The following is an 18,450-nucleotide window of genomic DNA, read 5'->3' as shown; positions in this document are numbered from 1 at the left end:
ACAAGCAGTTTTAATCAATTCTGTACGAGACAATTCAGTTCTCTAAGGCTAAGGGAAAACCTAGGATGCCATCAGTTTTTGGATCCTCAAAACAGTTGGCTAAAGGTTTAGTAGCCTATTCCACAAAAAGTGCAGCATTATACTCTTAAGCATACACTACACAAGGGTTTCCTGTGTACATCACAACAAGGAACAACGAAACAGGAAAAATATGCAGGCTCCTGGGAGGAGGCTCAAGCAAGTGATAAGGCCACAATAAATCCTTGCCTTTGGTCATTGCAGAGAACAAGATGAGGCAAGGTGGAGATTGGTTATTATTAGGAACCAAAAATTAACAAGCGTGTTATTTGGAAAGTATTAAATGGAACGGGGAAAAAAAATTGCAAGCAGGGAAGTCTGAGTTGGAAATAAAAGACTAATTTTTCGATAGTGGCACCGAATCGATCAACTGTGCTTAGCAGCTGCAGCCTTCAACTAAACAGCCTTTAATTGGGAGAAAAATCGAATTGTGCGTGGAAATCGTTCATGTACTTTGCAGACAAAGCTTTATATTTAAGAAGTTTAACATCGGTTACTGTACTAAGTCTTCCGTCTATGGAACAATGAAGATTTATAATGAATAAAGGATATCCACCTTTTATGACAGGGGGAAAAAAATGGGACTAAACTCCGATGATCCTAATTCTTTGCTTGCAAATAAATGTATAATTTATTGAATTATCCAAAGGAGGGCAGGATAAAGACAGCACGTGGCAAACTCCTAACCAAGTACCAAAACGGATGCATCTAAGTGCAAGTCAAAGCCCAATTAATGAATTTCAACAACCCACCTACCCCGTTATGGCGTTTTGAGAATCCGCCAATATGTGATGTAAGATCTACGTAACTAGACTCAGCACGCAACCTTCTGGATCATCTACTTATCCATCGAATCCAAGTCACTAGATTTCTAAAACACATAAGTTTGAGGAGACTCCACTCAACGGAAGCTAAAACTCGTGGGATCCTTGAGGCATGTTTTGGAGTTCTTCCGATATTTCTTGCAAACGGCTTCAGTCCCTGGAAAATTTTTGAATACCAAGGAATCGTATCCATAGGGGGATTCCAAAATGATACAAGCAATTACACCGATGTTGGAAATTAACTGACTCTCCCATTAATGCACAGGTTTTAAAATACGTTAGTCGTATGGGGCCCATTGGTAGGGCGGCCTCTCTGCTGTTTAAACCTCAATGACTGTAGAAGAACACGGTTCTTCTAATTTGGTGCTGATTTAACATGCAACCGAGAGACGATTTGAACGTTGCTTTACGTAACTGGGGAGGGAAAAGGGAAGAATAGCCAACTTCAGTGCTTTTGCAATTAGAAATTAAGGGAAGGTGGGGGACAATCTCTTTACATGGCAGGAAGGGGAGGGGGGGGAATACATGGACAATAGTTCATTAAAATGATGTAAGATGGGAGGAGAGCGAGGGTAATTTCTCACAATTCCCAGTATAAAATAAAGGGGAGCACCCAACAATTTGTGACCCATGTTTGAAGTGAATGCTGACGCCTGCTTATGACAGAAAACATGCAGCCGGATAATGTTATTATTGGGAGCAGACTAGTTTTTCTTTTTTTCTTAAAAAAAAAATTCAAATTATGCATATGCACACATACACGCACACATAACTTACAATTAATAGCAAATTATGTACAGGGGTAACCAAAAAAACCCCCAAAAATAAAGCCACCTTGACAAAATCCTGAAAACATTTGTTTTTTCTGAGGCATGTATTGATGGCGGAAAGGGAAAGAACAAAATCCTTTTTTTTAAAACACTCACGTACATTAAACACAAGGGCAGTTCGAATAACTGCACCAGAGGCCACATTTCTAATGTTAAAAACCTCGGGAATCAACGTTATAAATACATTTTTTTTAAAAAAAAAGAGAGAAAGAGAAACACGAAATAAGAACGATGCACAACGATGGGGGGGCGGGGGGGGGAAGGAAGGAGCTCCGGGGTCAACATACGTTGCAAGTATGTATTGCAGGCAAGGCAAGAGGCATTTTTTTTAAAGCTTTTTGCACAAACTTCATATAACTCTTAAAAAAAAATATGCTGGCCTTTACAAGGTTCTACTTGCTGGAAAAAAAAAAATTCAGAATTCAGTTCATAAAAAGTCACAAGACTTCAGGTTTGTTTGTTTTTTTTAAAAAAAATGCGACGGTTCCAGCCACAGACCGCGCAAATATATGGAAGAATATGGTAATTAGATTATACAAGCATGGTCAGGCTTGGGACCCAAATATACTTCAGAGCAAATGCTCAAAGAGGAAGAAAAATAATAATAATAATAATAATAATAATAATAATAATATATAAACTATTTGGTAACAAAAACGTACTATATGTTGTGATACAAAAAGGCATGGTGAAAATGTACCTTTTTCTCTACTAAAGTGTTCCTTGGTCCATAAAAACCATGTTTTGTCCACGTTTTACTAGTTCAATTTGAATCTCAGCCACTTTTGTTTAACTGCAGTCGCGTGTCCATTTTTGAAGAGACAAACTAAAAATAGATATATTTTTTTTCCATAAAGGGGGTTGCTGTCATCCCCCCCCCCCCCGACGCATTTCATTTTTATTGTGGCTTCGAATTGAGATCAGCACTTGTAGGTGATAAAAGTTCATACGGCGACAAAGAGGGGGGGCGGGAGTTGTATTATTTTTTTCTCTTTTTTTTCTTTTCTTTCTCCTTCCCCCTTGGGGGAAACCACGAAAGTTGTTCGGTTTCAGTCTTTGAAGCACTTGAAAAGTTGTGTGGGGTTTTTTTGTGTTTTTGTTTTTAAAAGAAGTTCCCGCACATAGAGCGGTGGGTTAGGAAACCACGGTGGCTGTGGACGACGTGACGCTACTGGGGTTTGTGCTGACATTTGTGTAACCCCCCTCACTGTTTGTGTTCGATTCGCTGGCGGCCAGGAGGCTCGAGTTGGCGCGGAGAATGGCCCCGGCGGCACTGCAGTGCGGTCGGGGGCCGGGCTCTGGGGTGTAGGTGAAGGTAAGGCTGGTGGAGTAAATGATGCCGTCGTTGCGCACTAACGTGACCGGAACCTGGACGGGCTGACGGACCCACCGCCATCCTTCCCGGAAGGCAGAGATATCTGGGACGACACACAGCATGCTCTCGGCACATCTAGGAAAAAAGCGGAAGAAGGCATTAACTTCCCCCCCAGGAAAAAACATCTGCCGTGACATTTCAAATTCGTATAATATTATTTGATTCATTATTTGATTTTCTTCCATTAGTTTTATTTTTTTCGTAGCCGATAGCCCGGCATTGCGTGGGTATTTATTTATAGGGGGAAAATGTCTGGACCAAATGTAATTTCTAAGGTTGGATTTTCCCCCTTCCCAGAGGGAGCCTTGGAGTACTGTGAAGCCATTACCATGGCAATTCCACAGCGCTGTACAGTAGAAGCCATTTTACGGCAGTACAGTAGAAGCCGTATGTATGTATGTTTGATGTTTTCATATTCCTGTAAACCACCTTGAGTCACTGTGTGCGAATAGTTAAATATAAATTTAACAGCTGTGGCATTTGCTTAATGAGTGGTGGGGAAAAAAATGAAAAGCTGTAAAATTGGATGCAAAAACCTGCTCACCAACATGACTTACTACCATAATTCCAGGCACAACTATGATCTTAGGTTGAGGATTACTTGTGTGCAAATTCATGTAATTTTATTATTTTAGTTAGGTAAATGATTGATGAATGTCTTCCCTTTACAGAGTCCCAAGCAAGCATCCAGGAGTTACATCAACATTGCAAAGGTTATACGACACCTGTACATCGTTTCAGCTTCCACATCCCCAAACCAGACACGCAAATTTGGAGTGAAGTTCTGTCCGGTTAGTTCCAGCATTGCTACATCTCCACCACCATTGAGCTTTTGAAAATAAAAGGAAAGATAATGAACTATGTTTATCATGTGAGACAAGCACAAAAATGCAGTGATTCCAGAGAACCCCTATTTCAATTAATGGAGCTTCTTTTTTTTGGAGGGGGGCGGGGAGACAGCTGAATCTTCAGAAGGGAAATTTTCATCCTTATTACCAGTTGAATATTTTAGAAGGCTATCAGCTTCTATCGGCCGTCCCAGGTAGACCAGTGTTCTGACCGAGGCTTCCCAAGAGCATGAGGCAAACTCCTTGTCCCAAAAAAAACCCTTTTATTCTGCTCATTCACAGCCGGCAAAGTCTTTCAAGGGAGGATTTACAGTCACAGACCTTATCTGGCTTGGAGAGCTGCCAGGCCGATATCTGCAAAACTTGACAAGGAGTCTTGGAGAGTCACGAACCAATTAAGCGAACTGATTGTCTCCTGCAAACTCCACTCCCCTTTCGCTCCTCTTTTATTCCCTCTGAGAGGGGCCATTCATCGTCCACCTGTGGCCTTACTCCCAAGACAACCCCTGTTCTTTAGCTGTACCCTTCGTCTGGCAACTCTGCGCATTCGCACACTGGGAACAGGGTTCAGTTGTTCGTCTGCCTCCCCAATGTCTGACTCTGAAGGCAGCTGATAACTGTCAGACGGCTCTGGCCCCCTCTCTGCCTCCGACACAGAGCCCTCATCAGAGCCTTCCCCAGACTCCGGGACTGACCCATCTTCCTCCCCAACCTCCTCACTGTCCGAATCTTCTGTCAGCTCCACTGGCTGCTGGTGGGCCAAACAACCAGATAGGAAACACAACCAAATGAGCTAGCTGTACTTTTTTTGGGGGGTAAAGCTGCAATAATAGAGGGTGGCACAATGGCTCAGCGGTTAAGACGCTGGGATTGCCAGCTGGAAAGGTGGCAGTCTAGGTTCGAGACCTGAGCACCACACGATGGGTGAGCTCCCGTCCTCGCCTCAGCTCTGCAAACCCAGCAGTTTGAAAGCAGGCAAATGCGAGCAGATAAATAGGTACCACTTTGGTGGGAAGGTAACAGCGCTTTGCGACATCATGCTGGCCACATGACTGTGGAAATCTCTTCAGACGGCGCTTGCTCAATAGCCTGGAAACGGAGATGAGCGCCACCTCTGAGAGTCGGCAACAACTAGTAGAGTAAAATCCACAGGGACTCACCTTTTTACTTTTACATTAATAGCAATAGCAATAGCAGTTAGACTTATATACCGCTTCATAGGGCTTTCAGCCCTCTCTAAGCGGTTTACAGAGTCAGCATATCGCCCCCACAGTCTGGGTCCTCATTTCACCCACCTCGGAAGGATGGAAGGCTGAGTCAACCTTGAGCCAGTGAGATTAGAACCGCTGAACTGCAGATAACAGTCAGCTGAAGTGGCCTGCAGTACTGCACCCTAACCACTGCGCCACCTCGGCTCAATAGAATGTTGTTAAGTCTCAAATCGCCTGCTATCTTTTTCACAGCTTGAGTAGTTGAGATTTCCTTTCTGAGTCCCTTTCTCTGCCCATTATTTAGCTGAAGGCTATGCCCTCTCTTATTTGATTGTTTCCTAGCCAGCATCTCTTCCCTTATCCACCCTTCACTTCCAGATCACTCTCATGTACTATTATATCTTTGAAACAAGAAATAAGACTGTTTCTTTCTTTAACTGGAATGACTGCAATACCCAAATAAAATTTTTGCAAAAGACAGAGAAAACTTCATGTTTAACAAATACAAACACCGTGCCATAGATTTGGTTCTCCCGGCGTCTACTTCTAAATTCATAAAGATGCAAGTTTCAACAAATGTTTTCAAAATTCGGGTGACAACCAACCAACCAAATAAATGGCTAATTCTCTGTAATCTCTATTATACACCATGATCAAGCAGGAATAGCTACAAAGAAAATTCTGGCTTACCTGAAGACTTTCTACAACAGGCACAGGTGTTACAGGAGCATGGACGGGTCCCATGCCCTCATAAAATGTATATTCTGCTTTATCTGTGCTAATGATTGTCCACGAAGCTCCATCATTAATCATCTCTTTATTTGGTTCTTTGGGGCAAGGAGTGGCCTTTAAAAAAATAATTGCCAGACACTTGAGAGCGCATAAATAATGCAACAACAGAGGCTTTCAATAAGACATCAGGTCCAAAATGCAGACCATAGCTCTATATGTTCTCTTCAGACTTGCCCTTTTCTGAACAATTGTTCTTAGTTCTCTTCCTATCAAAACCCAGCAACTTCCTTTCCAAGACTACCCTTTGCCCAACTTGCAGTTTCAACTGCAATGCTAAATTATATGGCAGGAAACAAGGAGGAGTGGTCCTCTCTCACATTAAGGTGCTTCTGCAAGTAAAGTATGCAGTACTTTGTTGTTAGCTGCCAAGTCATGACTGACCCATCGCGACCCCAAGGACAACATTCCTCCAGGCCTTCCTGTCCTCTATCATCCTCTGCTTCAGTGACTCCATCCAGCCACCTCATTCTCTGCCATCCTATTCTTCTCTTGCCCTCAATCTTTCCCACCATTAGGCTCTTCTCCAGTAAGTCCTTCCTTCTCATTAGGTGGCCAAAGTATTTGAGTTTCCTCTTCAGGATCTAGCCTTCTAAAGAGCAGTCAGGGTTGATCTCCTCTAGGACTGAACGCTTTGATAGCCTTGCAGTCCAAGGAACTCGCAGGAGTCTTCTCCAGCATCAGAGTTCAAAGGCCTCTTATGCTCCAACTTTCATTGCAACTGGGAAAACCATAGCCTTGATTATATGCACTTTTGTTGGCAGGGTGATGCCTCTGTTTTTTAGTATGCTGTCTAGATTTGCCATAGCTTTCCTCCCCATGAGCAAGCATCTTTTAATATCTTGGCTGCAGTCCCCATCTACGGTGATCTTGGAGCCCAGGAAAATAAAATCTGTTACAACCTCTGATTCTTCCCCATCTATTTGCCATTCAGTATTACAGTCTTACAAATATAAACCCTATTGCCATGTCATGCCATTTTAAGTTATCAAAAGGTTGGAGTAGGTGCTATAGTCCTCATGGCCCTAATTTTTAGACATGCCCACTGTCTAAAAATATCACAAAATAACATAGACTATAGTGGTACATGAAACAACTTACTTGGAATTGGATAATTCTCTCTTGGGAAAGGCACAAGTACATTCGTTCAGTATCTTTAAGGTAGAACGCACACTTATGGAGCTGGGATACTGGATCATCTGCGTCTAGCAAAGCGGTTTGTTTGTCCACTTTCCGTATTATCTGTCAATAAATACAGTTCAATATTTAGAAAGTTTTTTTTTTAAAAAAAAAACATCACCAATAGTATGAATGTATCATTTTGGATGGCTGTTTCCTCATGTATTATCAGTTGGCAATGGATTTCAAAACTGTTGCTAAGGAAGTGTGGTTATTTATTTATTGTTATTATTTATTCATTAAAATGAAACTCGGTCAACTGAACAGTTAAAAATGTATCACAAATATCACTGACTGGCGCTGATGGTTGATACAGGTTGCTGCCAGCATCCTAGGTATCAACCAAGTACATTCTTAAAATGAACGATGTTCCGAGTAGCACAGTTTTTTGCAGCTCCACTGATGTTATTGCAGGAAGCTGCAATTTCTTGATATTTTGTAAAATTCTTGGACATGGTACCAAGTGCCCCGATGACAATGGATATCACTGTCACATGTTTAATCCATAATAGCATAGTTTCAGTGGCCAGATTACAATATTTCGTGATTTTGTCCAGTTCTTTTTCTTCTGAACTCTGGCATCTCCTGGTACAGCAATATCAATAAATTGTATGCTCCAGTTTTCGACAACTGTGATACCTGGGGTGTTGTGTTCCAAATGAAAGTCCCCATTCTCATTTTCGACAACTTCTTCCACTTTATGTTCCCATGGCTTTTTAGATACAGGTAAGTTGTATTTTTTACATAATGACCACTGGATTAATTTAGCAATTCTGTCATGTCTAGCTTTATAATCAATTTGCACAATTTTGCTGTACTCACATAGGAAATGTAAAACAGCTTCAACTTTGTCATTGCAAAGTTGGCAGTTTGGATTGTCATTATAATTATACTACTACTACTACTACTACTTACTACTACTACTGCTATTAATAATAATTTTTGAATGTTTTTTTGATTTTTAAAAAATTTGAATAAATTTTGAATTCATTTTTGAACGTTCAGTTGGTTGAAATTCATGTTTAATGAATAAAGTATATATAATAATAATTGTTATTATTATTAATGTATAGGTGATGTCATATTAGACAGGGATTACAAAGCTATTGCAGAATAGTAGTTTTACTGCCTGTTTGCCAACTCTGATGGGTACATGCTTATGCGCTTCCCAAGATACCCCACAGGAGGGGCAAGCTGGCTTCACACCAGAAAGGAAGACAAGTGGTTCTTTTTGCAGCAGCATCTGAGGCTCCCCTTCTTTCCCTCGGAGCCGCCTCTCAAATGGGCGTTACAACTGGGAAGGTTCAGAACTGGCAGGAATCTGACTGCCTGCACAGAGCACCAACTTGTATCCCCACCGAATTGATACCTATTTATCTACTCACATGGAACACGCTTTAAACTGCAAGGTGGGTAGAAGCTGAGGCAAAGTGACGGGAGCTCACCCAGCCATGAGGTTCACAACAACCAAAATAAATATAAATATGCTGTGTACAATAAAAAATGAAATGAAATAAAATAAAATACACACGTGGCTGGAGAATTATAAAAACGCAGACAAGAAATGGACTCTTTCTCACAACTGGAATCTAGGTTTTGGGACGGAACCAGGTTTTCAAAGCTTAATAAAAAACCAGTAGGATGTGGGTTGTGGGCCAAACTAATCTCAAGAGGGATAATGTTGCAAGAGAGGGTAGCACAGTCTTATCCCTCAAACACTATTCCAAAACCTCTACATTTTAACAAATGGCACCGCCTGCTGCCAATTACCTCCCAAAGACCCATTAGATCACACAGGGTTGGCCTCCTCCGGGTTCCGTCTACTAGCCAATGCCACCTGGCTACTACCTGTGGCAGCTCCGGCTCTCTGGAACGAACTCCCCACAGGGATTCGGACCCTCACCTCTCTCCAGGCCTTCCGAAAAGCCGTCAAAACCTGGCTTTGCCGGCAGGCCTGGGATTGATGAGTTGCGTGATTCTTGCTTATTTTAATTATCTGTATTCTGTTCTATGTTCCCCTTTTCCCCTTTTGAGTTGTTCGCCGCCCTGAGTCCCTCCCGGAGAAGGGCGGCATACAAATAATAAAATTCAATTCAATTTTAAAAAAATACTAATTCAGGACCATATACACTGAAAATGTAAAATGTACCAATCTTGGGAGCGCCATGCCAGTAACCGAACAAACAAGTTTGACCGTCTGGCCATAATGGATATAGCCATCTCGGACTGTGAATTCCTCTCCTTCGGATTCATCATCGTCCACTGAAAAAGGAAAGAAGAGATATATCAGCACGCCAGGCAAACTTGAATCCGTTTCCAAAAGAAAGCATAATGCTACTTGTTTCCCAAACTCAGGGAAGATTACGCAAAAACACAGAGGGGCTTCACTTTTACTCACAGAGATGAATGTAAAATGCTCCCCATTGTTGTGAGCTGGCATGAAAGTTCCCTCCTTCTACGTGCAAATATCTGGTGCTAACTGTTTGGGACCGAAGTCTATTAAACAGTGCCACTTTTGTCCCTGATGCGATGCATACTGCAGGAGAAAAACAAAAACAGAGCCTTTAATATACCAGCTTTAGCCTTAGACAGGAAAGAAGTGCTGGCAGTGAAATGAGTACTTCTAGTAATCTGAAAATGCAAGTTTCTTCCAGCTATTTACACCCAGCTGAGGATATGCATCTTTTCTTTGGTTTGTTTTTATAAAAGGGAATCTCCCGTCCTAGTCAGTCAATAAATAAAAATATAAAAATAGAATAAACTAGTCTAGAATGGTATCCTTTTAGCTGTTTATCTTTAGAGCCTGTTTTACATGGGTCTTGAGTAGAAGTAGCACTCAGCCTTATATACTACTTCACAGTGCTTTTACAGCCCTCTCTAAGTGGTTTACAGAGTCAGCCTCTTGCCCCCAACAATCTGGGTCCTCATTTTACCAACCTTGGAAGGATGGAAGGCTGAGTCAACCTTGAACCTGGTGAGATATGATCTGCCAAATTGCAGGCAGCCAGCAGAAGTAGCCTGCAATACTGCGTTCTAACCATTGCGGCACTGCAGCTCAAGCATTCTTTAGAACAGAGGTATCCAATCTTCACAATTCCCAGAATTCTTCCAGAAGTCTCCTGTGGGATTTCAACTTCAAGAATTCCCTGCACTGGCTGGGGAATTCTCAGAGTCGAAGTTGACAAGTCTTAAAAAGTTGATAAAGTTGGACAACCCTGTTTTGAAATATTGTTACCTCTTTGATCAGGTACCGTATTTTTCGGAGTATAAGACGCTCCGGACTATAAGACGCACCTACCTTTTTGGGGGAGGAAAGCAAGAAAAAAAAATCTGCCTTTGCTTCCCAGCATCTATCTGGTATTCACCTGGCCCATTCACTGCAGCCTGTTTGCCACCGCAGCCCATTTACCATGGTCCATTCGCTGCCGCGGCCTGTTTCCTGCCACCCATTAGCCTTCGCCGTGGCCTGTTCACCGCTGGCGCAACCCATTCGGCACAGCCCATTCGCCACCGCCTAGAACCAGCCGAAAATTCGACACGCGAAGGATGAAGGACGGGGGCCGGCTGGCCTTCAGCAACATTCAGTGTTTAAGACGTGCCACAATTTTCACCCACTAAGTGCATCTTATACTCCGAAAACTACGATAATCTCCAAAATACAACGCACATAATTGTTGCCTCCTTGTCTGTCCAATTACTGAGAATGTTGGAAGCTGAAATCAAAAACTTTCTTTGTTGTAATGCCTGGAAGTTATTTGATAATGGGATTGCTCTACCAAAGGCCACAGTCTTACGAGATGAATGGGAAACTCACAAACTCACAGCACATATGCAAAACATGGACCACAGTCAATGAAGCTCGCCTGCCAATACTTACAGTCTGCATTTTTTAGCGACTGTTTCTTTTTTGAAGGCTTGGAGATGACTTTGATCCGTTTACTAAGGAAAACACCGATATCGTCGCTATTGCCATAGAACATTTTTACGGATAACATGAAGTGCTTTCGCTTGTCAGAGTCTGATATGTACAAAGTTTTAGCTGTGCAATAGTTCTGTGGATAAAAAGAGACAGTAGTTTAGTATTTTCAAATGAAGTGCCGTTAAAGGTAAATTATGCATAGATATACCAATCGGAAGTTTTTAGTACCATGTTTCCCCAAACGTAAGAGAGGATTTTATTTTCTTTTGACCCTCAAAATAAGCACTTGGCCTTATTTTCGGGGAGGTCTTATTATTTTTGAGGTGCAGGAGGCGGCGGTCGTGGTCACCTTATGGCTGCTGCTGTGTTGCAATATTTTCGGGGAGGGCTGAATTTAGGGGGGAGGGCTTATTTCAGCGCATGTGCTCAAAAGCCCAATTGGGCTTATTGTTTGGGGAGGTCTTATTTTTGGAAAAACAGGGTGTGAGACCATCTAATTATTAATTTTTGCGTAAAAGCAGGATAAAAGCCAAAAGATACTCAGTGGCTACGAATGAACAGAGAAGACACAAATTTAATGCATTGGCGCTTTGAACCGATTTATTACTCACACTGACCATGATATATAGGTAACCGGTTCGCAAACTATACACCACATTCAACCCACCTTTCCTTCCAAGTTTAACTGCTGCATCTCTTGGTCACTATTTCCAATCCCAATAAAGGCGCATGGTTGCGACTCTTGCTCGGAACAGCCATCTCGCTCCATTTGTTCTTTTTTTTTCTTCCATCCACTTCCCATAAGGTAGACGCACGGAGGAGGGCAAAAAAATCTGAAGACAAAAGAGCAGAATGTGAAATTCACCTGGAATGTGCATTCCCTTCCAGAGCGAGATCATTGGCATCCAGAGCAAAATTCCATTTTCGAAGGAAAACGCACCAAAAGGAATTCTTAAAGATCCAACTCATCCTGGCCACTTTTTTTTGTTGTTGTTGTTGAACTATTACCATCTGACAGACAGTACAGGATAATAAAAACAAGGACAAATAGGCTGAAAAATAGCTTCTATCCTTGAAGCCTCCGGAGCATGAAAAACCGGCCCTACGGGCAAACCGGAGGTTTGGGAACTGACTTCCGGTTTGCTCGTAGCACCATTTTCCCCCCCTCCCCCCGGGAGCCTTCAGGAAAGCCTCTTGAAGGTTCTGAAGGGCGAAAAATGGACCTATGTAGAAACCGGAAGTTACTTCTGGTTTGCTCATAGGGCTGGTTTTTGCCCTCCGGAGCCTTCAGAGAAGCCTCCTAAACGCCGTCCCTGAAGGCTCTGGAGGGCAAAAATAGAGCCTACCAGAAGTCATCAGTTCCAAACCTCTGGGTTCTCCATAGGTCCATTTTTCGTCCTCCGGAGCCTTCAGGAGGCTTCCCTGAAAGCTCCGGAGGGGGAAAATCGGCCCTACGAACAAACTGGAAGTGACTTCCAGTTTGTCCGTAGGTCTGTTTTTCACCCTCCGGAGGGCATCCGGGAGAGGCTGTTTTCACCCTCCTCACGCTCCTAGAAAGCCTCTGGAGCCTGGGGAGGACGAAAAAACCATGCCAGGGCAGGGGTCGGTGCTGATTGCACGCATATGCGCGTGGGGGCGGGTCATGCACATAGCATTATGGGTGTGGCAAGCCCACGCACGCACTACCTTGTGCTCCCCCCGCTTTTGGCACGGGAGGCAAAAAGGTTCACTTTCATACCTAAGGCAGGACTGGAACTCATGATCTGATGGTTTCCAGCCTGGTGCCTTAACCAGTAGCTCTATTTTGTCGCTGAGCTATTTCCGGTAAATCCAGAAGGGGAAAAATGGAAGATGGAACTTAATTGGCTTCCCAAAGTCAGAAATATACTTACAACTTTTTCAAGTCCTAGTTTTATCCCCAAATCCAATCAGATGTAGGATTTGGTTTTGTTTGCTATTTCTGTGGGCTTTTCTAATAAATGAAAAGATTTCTCTTGTGGTAGATTTGGAATTAGTGGGAAGGTAGTGCCTTTAACCACATGAATATTTACCAACTAGGCCTTTGAGGGTAGACATGTGTTCTTTTAAAAATTAAAATATTTAATCATGACTCATATCTAATAGTTGTTTTTACAACATGTATATTCCCGAGAAGGTTTGTACTGCCTTTTGAAAAATTAGATGCTTATTATATCTTTCAACTCTAGATAATAGACTAAAAAGCAGAGACATCACCCTGCCAACAAAAGTGCATATAGTCAAGGCTATGGTTTTCCCAGTTGCAATGGATGGCTGTGAAAGTTGGACCATAAGGAAGGCTGAGCACCAAAGAATGGAGGCCTTTGAATAATGGTGCTGAAGAAGACTCCTGCGAGTCCCTTGGACTGCAAGGCGATCAAACTGGTCAGTCCTAGAGGAGATCAACCCTGGCTGCTCTTTAGAAGGCCAGATCCTCAAGATGAAACTCAAATACTTTGGCCACCTAATGAGAAGGAAGGACTCCCTGGAGAAGAGCCTAATGCTGGGAAAGATGGAGGGCAAAAGAAGAAGAGGACGACAGAGAAGGAGGTGGCTGGATGGAGTCACCAAAGCAGTCGGCGTGAGCTTAAATGGACTCCGGGGGATAGTAGAGGACAGGAAGGCCTGGAAGTACATTGTCCATGGGGTCGCAATGGGTCAGACACGACTTCACAACTAACATCATCTTTCAACTTATAGATTTTTAAGCTACAAAAATGAGGGGAGACAATTTGAAAGAATATCAGTAAGAATTTAATCTAAAGTACTACAACTGAAGCAGTTTTCCCAATTCCTGTAACCCAGTTTTGCTTAGGGAGACCAAGGAAAGACCCAGGCAAGACCTTTATTGTTACTTTTTTCTGTTGAACACACTGGCGTACATTAAAAAAATGAAATTCTGATGCATATACAATACAGCCACTGTTTTTAAAAAAATCTATTTTGTTGTAATTTATTTGATTGATAAAAATATATGCTTGTTAAGAACTTATTTAAAAATGGCCACTAGATGGTGCTCCACCCAAGGGGTGAATGTAACAAAGACCATTTAAAATAATCCAGAGCAACCTTTGCATTGCAAAATCTTAAAGGTTCCTGAACAGTTACATTTCAGGATTTTTTTAAGCTACAGTCTGTCAACTAATACTGTAGAAATGAAAAAGAACCTTAAAATCAGGTAGCGTATTTTAAATATCTACAACACAAAATCCAGAAATTTTACACAATTCTTTCTAATCTCATTAAAGGTAAAGGTTCCCCTTGCACATATGTGCTAGTCATTCCTGACTCTAGGGGGCGGTGCTCATCTCCGTTTCAAAGCCGAAGAGCCAGCGCTGTCCGAAGATGTCTCTGTGGCCATGTGGCTGGAATGACTAAATGCCAAAGGCACACAGAACACTATTACCTTCCCACCAAAGTGATCCCTATTTTTCTACTTGCATTTTTACATGCTTTCGAACTGCTAGGGACAAGTAACGGGAGCTCACTCCACATTACGCAGCTCTAGGGATTCAAACCACCAAACTGCCGACCTTTCTGATTGACAAGCTCAGCGTCTTAACCACTGAGCCACCGCGTCCCTTATAATCTCATTTACCTTCTTATATTAAAATTGCCCTGCAGGCTTCCGAGGCAGGAATTCTAGGAGTAACAATCTATAACACCCAAATAGAAAAGGATTGTTGAAAGCTGCTTCCCCTGAATAACTTTTTTAAAAAATTTTAATTTTCAATTGCAAAATAGCCCAGTGCATAATTCAAGATACCCGTCGCTACCTTTTTTCGTTTCCGTAGGATTTCTGAGCCACTTTTGCATGAAGTATTAGGACTGTTTGATCGCCGCGCTCCTTTAAATAGTTCCTCATAGCTTCCCTAAGAATTGAAAAATAAAGGCCATCAAGTTCATTAAAAAACAATTTATACAGATATCTTTTAGAGCATCCCAAAGGCTGACATTGCCATGTGTCTGAACTGCATGCAGCTCAGTGGTGGGTTCCGGATCCCGGTGCAACCGGTACGGTGCAACGGGGCCCGGCGTCCACCACATGAACGCGAGCAGAGCGCGCATGCATCCTTACCTCCTGTGACGCTCCGCGACACCTCGACGCTCCAGCTGCTCAGCGGATCGTCGCACAGGTGGCGTAAGCTCCATGCGCGTGCGTGAAAGTGCCAAAGAGCTCAAATACAGGTAAGGAGGCCGTGTGGGCCCTCTGGAGCACTGTACCAGAATGGTACCCAGTGCTCCCGGCAGGCACCGGTACGCCCATATTGGGGCGTACCGCTTGCAACCCACCACTGGTACTGCTGTATCTCTCATCGAGCCTGATAAAGCTATTAGGGCTCCCTTTGCTCCAAATTCTCACCTTGTCATCCCACCCCACTCCACCACTTATGACCATAATTTTGGGCTCAATTACAGTAGTCAGCAAATCAAGGGCTACCTGTAGCGATCAGGTTAATTCCCACCAGTGTCAGTGGACTGGCTACAGTTAAGGGATGTAATATTAAGGAAGGGGTGCTCCACAATTCAATGTAGAGAAAAGTAAAGTCTTACTCTTAGGCAAGAAAAACCAAAATTGCCCATATAGACATGATGAAACCAGACTTCTTATTAACAGTAACTGTGAGAGGGATCATGGAGTCTTAATGGACAACCATTAAATATGAGCCAGCAATGTATGGTGGCAGCCAAAAAAGCCAATGCAATCCTAAATTGCATTAACAGAGGGACAATAGCAAGATTAAGTGAGGTACTGATACCCCTCTATAAAACCTTAGTAAGACCACACCTAGAGTACTGCATCCAGTTTTGGTCACCACACTATTAAAAAGATGTTGAAACTCTAGAAAAAGTACAGAAAAGAGCAACCAGGATGATTAGGGGACTGGAGACTAAAACATATGAAGAACGGTTACAGGAACTGGGCATGGCTAGTCTAGTGAAGAGAAGGACCAGGGGAGACATGATAGCAGTTTTCCAATATTTGAGGGGCTGCCAGAGAGGAAGGGGTCAAGTTATTTTCCAAAGCATCTGAAGGCCAGATAAGGAATAATGGATGGAAATTGATCAAGGAGAGATTCAACCTAGAAATAGCAATAGCAATAGCAATAGCAGTTAGACTTATATACCGCTTCATAGGGCTTTCAGCCCTCTCTAAGCGGTTTACAGAGAGTCAGCATATTGCCCCCAACAACAATCTGGGTTCTCATTTTACCCACCTCGGAAGGATGGAAGGCTGAGTCAACCCTGAGCCGGTGAGATTTGAACAGCCGAACTGCAGAACTGCGGTCAGCTGAAGTAGCCTGCAGTGCTGCATTTAACCACTGCGCCACCTGGGCTCTTTAAGGATAAATTTTCTGACAGTGAGAACAATCAACGATAGAACAGAAGTTGCCTTCAGAAGTTGTGGGGAGCTTCATCACTGGAAGCTTTCAAGAAGAGACTGGACTGTCATGTCAGAAATAGGGTATAGGGTCTCCTGCTTGGGCAGGGGGTTGGACTAGATGAACCTACCAGGTCCCTTCCAACTCTGTTAACCTGTAATCTCTGCAGTAACAGATAGGACGATCCTGGTCTCCACGTTTTCCATAAAGGATCAAAGTAAGGAGTAATATTAGCAGCTTTATGAGGGTGCAGGTGAAGCTGCCTACTCCTGTAGGGAGAACGACGGCACTGAGTTTAAAAGCCAACAGAACGGATTGCCTGCTGTCATAGCAATGAGGGCTTCAGTGATCCCTCTTGCGTTTCCAGAGAGGCAGCGGATATTATAATACACACCACTGGCGAAGAGGCCCACTCTAGGCCTGAACACGAGGCCTGAACCTTACCTGGTGAGCCGCTTAGGTGGAGGTCGCTCACCGAATTTCCTGTAGGAAAAAAGAAAAAAAAAACAAGTCATGAATTACAAAATGGGCATGAGATACAAGCAAAATGGTGCCAGTGTGTGCCAACTTGACTGTGGACTCTCTCTTTTCTCCATTCCTGACCTGTTTTGCCTAAGGCAAAGCCAGGAGGATGGAAGCTAAAATATTTTTCAAAAACTATTCTTTCTCAGAGATCAATTTACCTGATAATAATAAAAGCAAAGATAATAGCAATAAGAATAGGCACCCTTGGGGGGACAAAATATCTAGATCAAGGGTCTCCGACCCTGGCGACTTTAAGACTTGTGGACTTCAACTCCCAGAGTTCCTCAGCCAGTAAAGTTGCCAAGGTTGGAGACCCCTGTTCTAGAGCACCATTCAAACACCATTACCATTGACAAAATCCTCAATTACAAAAGTCAGCTTTACTTGGAATGGCTTAGGTCCAGCTGAAGCCCAAAGATGACACAATGAGATCCAACCAAGTCCAGTTCTTTATTTGCTTACACCTAATAGACAGAATCTTGACAGACTATAGCTAAAACAGCTAACTTAATAAGATATATCCTGGGAGATCCTAGGGTGAGGCTATCCTGAATCTTTCCCACATTTCCTCATCCAGTTCAGGAGTGTGCAGTCACTTCTTTTGGGCGCTCCCTTGGTGAGTGCAGCTTCCTCCCTTGGAAGCACAGAGCTATGGTTAACATTAAACACCTCCCAACACACACAACACACACACTCCTTCTCCACCTGCATAGCTTCCATCCTACAACATTTAATATTATTAAGCACCATCATCTGCCTATCCCAGATCCATAGGAAGAACTCGACTAAATGCCAAATCTAAACATCTGGATGATTGTGGGAGCAACCATAATAAGGTACTATGGTATAGAGCCGTGATGGTGAACCTATGGCATGTGGAGCCATTTGTTAGGGAATGCGAGGTGTTGCCCTGTCAGCTCCAGTGCGCATGCACAGGCTGGCCAACTGACTTCAGCCTTCATTTTTGCCCATTTTTCGCCTTCCAAATGTTTCAGGGAAGCCTCCTGAATCCTCCAGAGTGCTGGGGGGGGGGGAGGCCATTTTTGCCCTCCGCAGGCTCCTAGAAAGCCTTTGGAGCCTGGGGAGGGTGAAAAACGGGTCCATCGCGCGCCAAAAGCAGGAGGAGGGTGGGGAGTCACGTGAGCAATCACTGGTATAGAGGGACATGATGGCTCAGTGACTAAGATGCTGATCTTGTCGATCAGAAGATCGGCAGTTCAGCGGTTCGAATCCCTAGCGCCACATAACAGAGTGAGCTCCCATTACTTGTCCTAGCTTCTGCCAACCTAGCAATTTGAAAGCACGTAAAACATACAAATAGAAAAATAGGGACCACTTTGGTGGGAAGGTAACAGTGTTCCGGGCGCCTTCACCATTTAGTCATGCCGGCCACATGGCCATGGAGACATCTTCGGACAGTGCTGGCTCTCCGGCTTTGAAACAGAGATGAGCACCGTCCCTAGAGCTGGA

The 18,450-nt window shown here is 43.3% G+C and overlaps 1 protein-coding gene across 3 annotated transcripts in view; it reads right to left on the bottom strand.

Moving 5' to 3' along the window:
* Positions 1 to 1,757: 1,757 nt before the first annotated feature.
* The window catches only part of RBPJ (recombination signal binding protein for immunoglobulin kappa J region), a 36,537-nt gene continuing 19,844 nt past the window's right edge, over positions 1,758 to 18,450 (bottom strand). For all 3 annotated transcript variants that reach the window (XM_087724790.1, XM_087724789.1, XM_087724791.1), the window contains exons 2-11: positions 16,900 to 16,938; positions 14,848 to 14,943; positions 11,721 to 11,886; positions 11,012 to 11,186; positions 9,533 to 9,670; positions 9,284 to 9,396; positions 7,057 to 7,197; positions 5,857 to 6,012; positions 3,833 to 3,936; positions 1,758 to 3,182 (exon numbers count right to left, since the gene is read on the bottom strand). In XM_087724790.1, the coding sequence (XP_087580916.1) occupies positions 2,867 to 3,182; positions 3,833 to 3,936; positions 5,857 to 6,012; positions 7,057 to 7,197; positions 9,284 to 9,396; positions 9,533 to 9,670; positions 11,012 to 11,186; positions 11,721 to 11,886; positions 14,848 to 14,936 (1,398 nt within the window). In that variant the 5' untranslated portion in view covers positions 14,937 to 14,943; positions 16,900 to 16,938 and the 3' untranslated portion in view covers positions 1,758 to 2,866. The remainder of the gene's footprint in view (positions 3,183 to 3,832; positions 3,937 to 5,856; positions 6,013 to 7,056; positions 7,198 to 9,283; positions 9,397 to 9,532; positions 9,671 to 11,011; positions 11,187 to 11,720; positions 11,887 to 14,847; positions 14,944 to 16,899; positions 16,939 to 18,450) is intronic.

The sequence above is a fragment of the Thamnophis sirtalis genome, unplaced genomic scaffold (assembly GCF_051295495.1).
Source record: "Thamnophis sirtalis isolate CommonGarterSnake01/CBP01778 unplaced genomic scaffold, rThaSir2_p1.2 scaffold_10, whole genome shotgun sequence".
Lineage (NCBI taxonomy): Eukaryota > Metazoa > Chordata > Lepidosauria > Squamata > Natricidae > Thamnophis > Thamnophis sirtalis.
The sequence above is the reverse complement of the archived record's forward strand: the minus strand, read 5'-3'. Positions and strand labels throughout refer to the sequence as shown.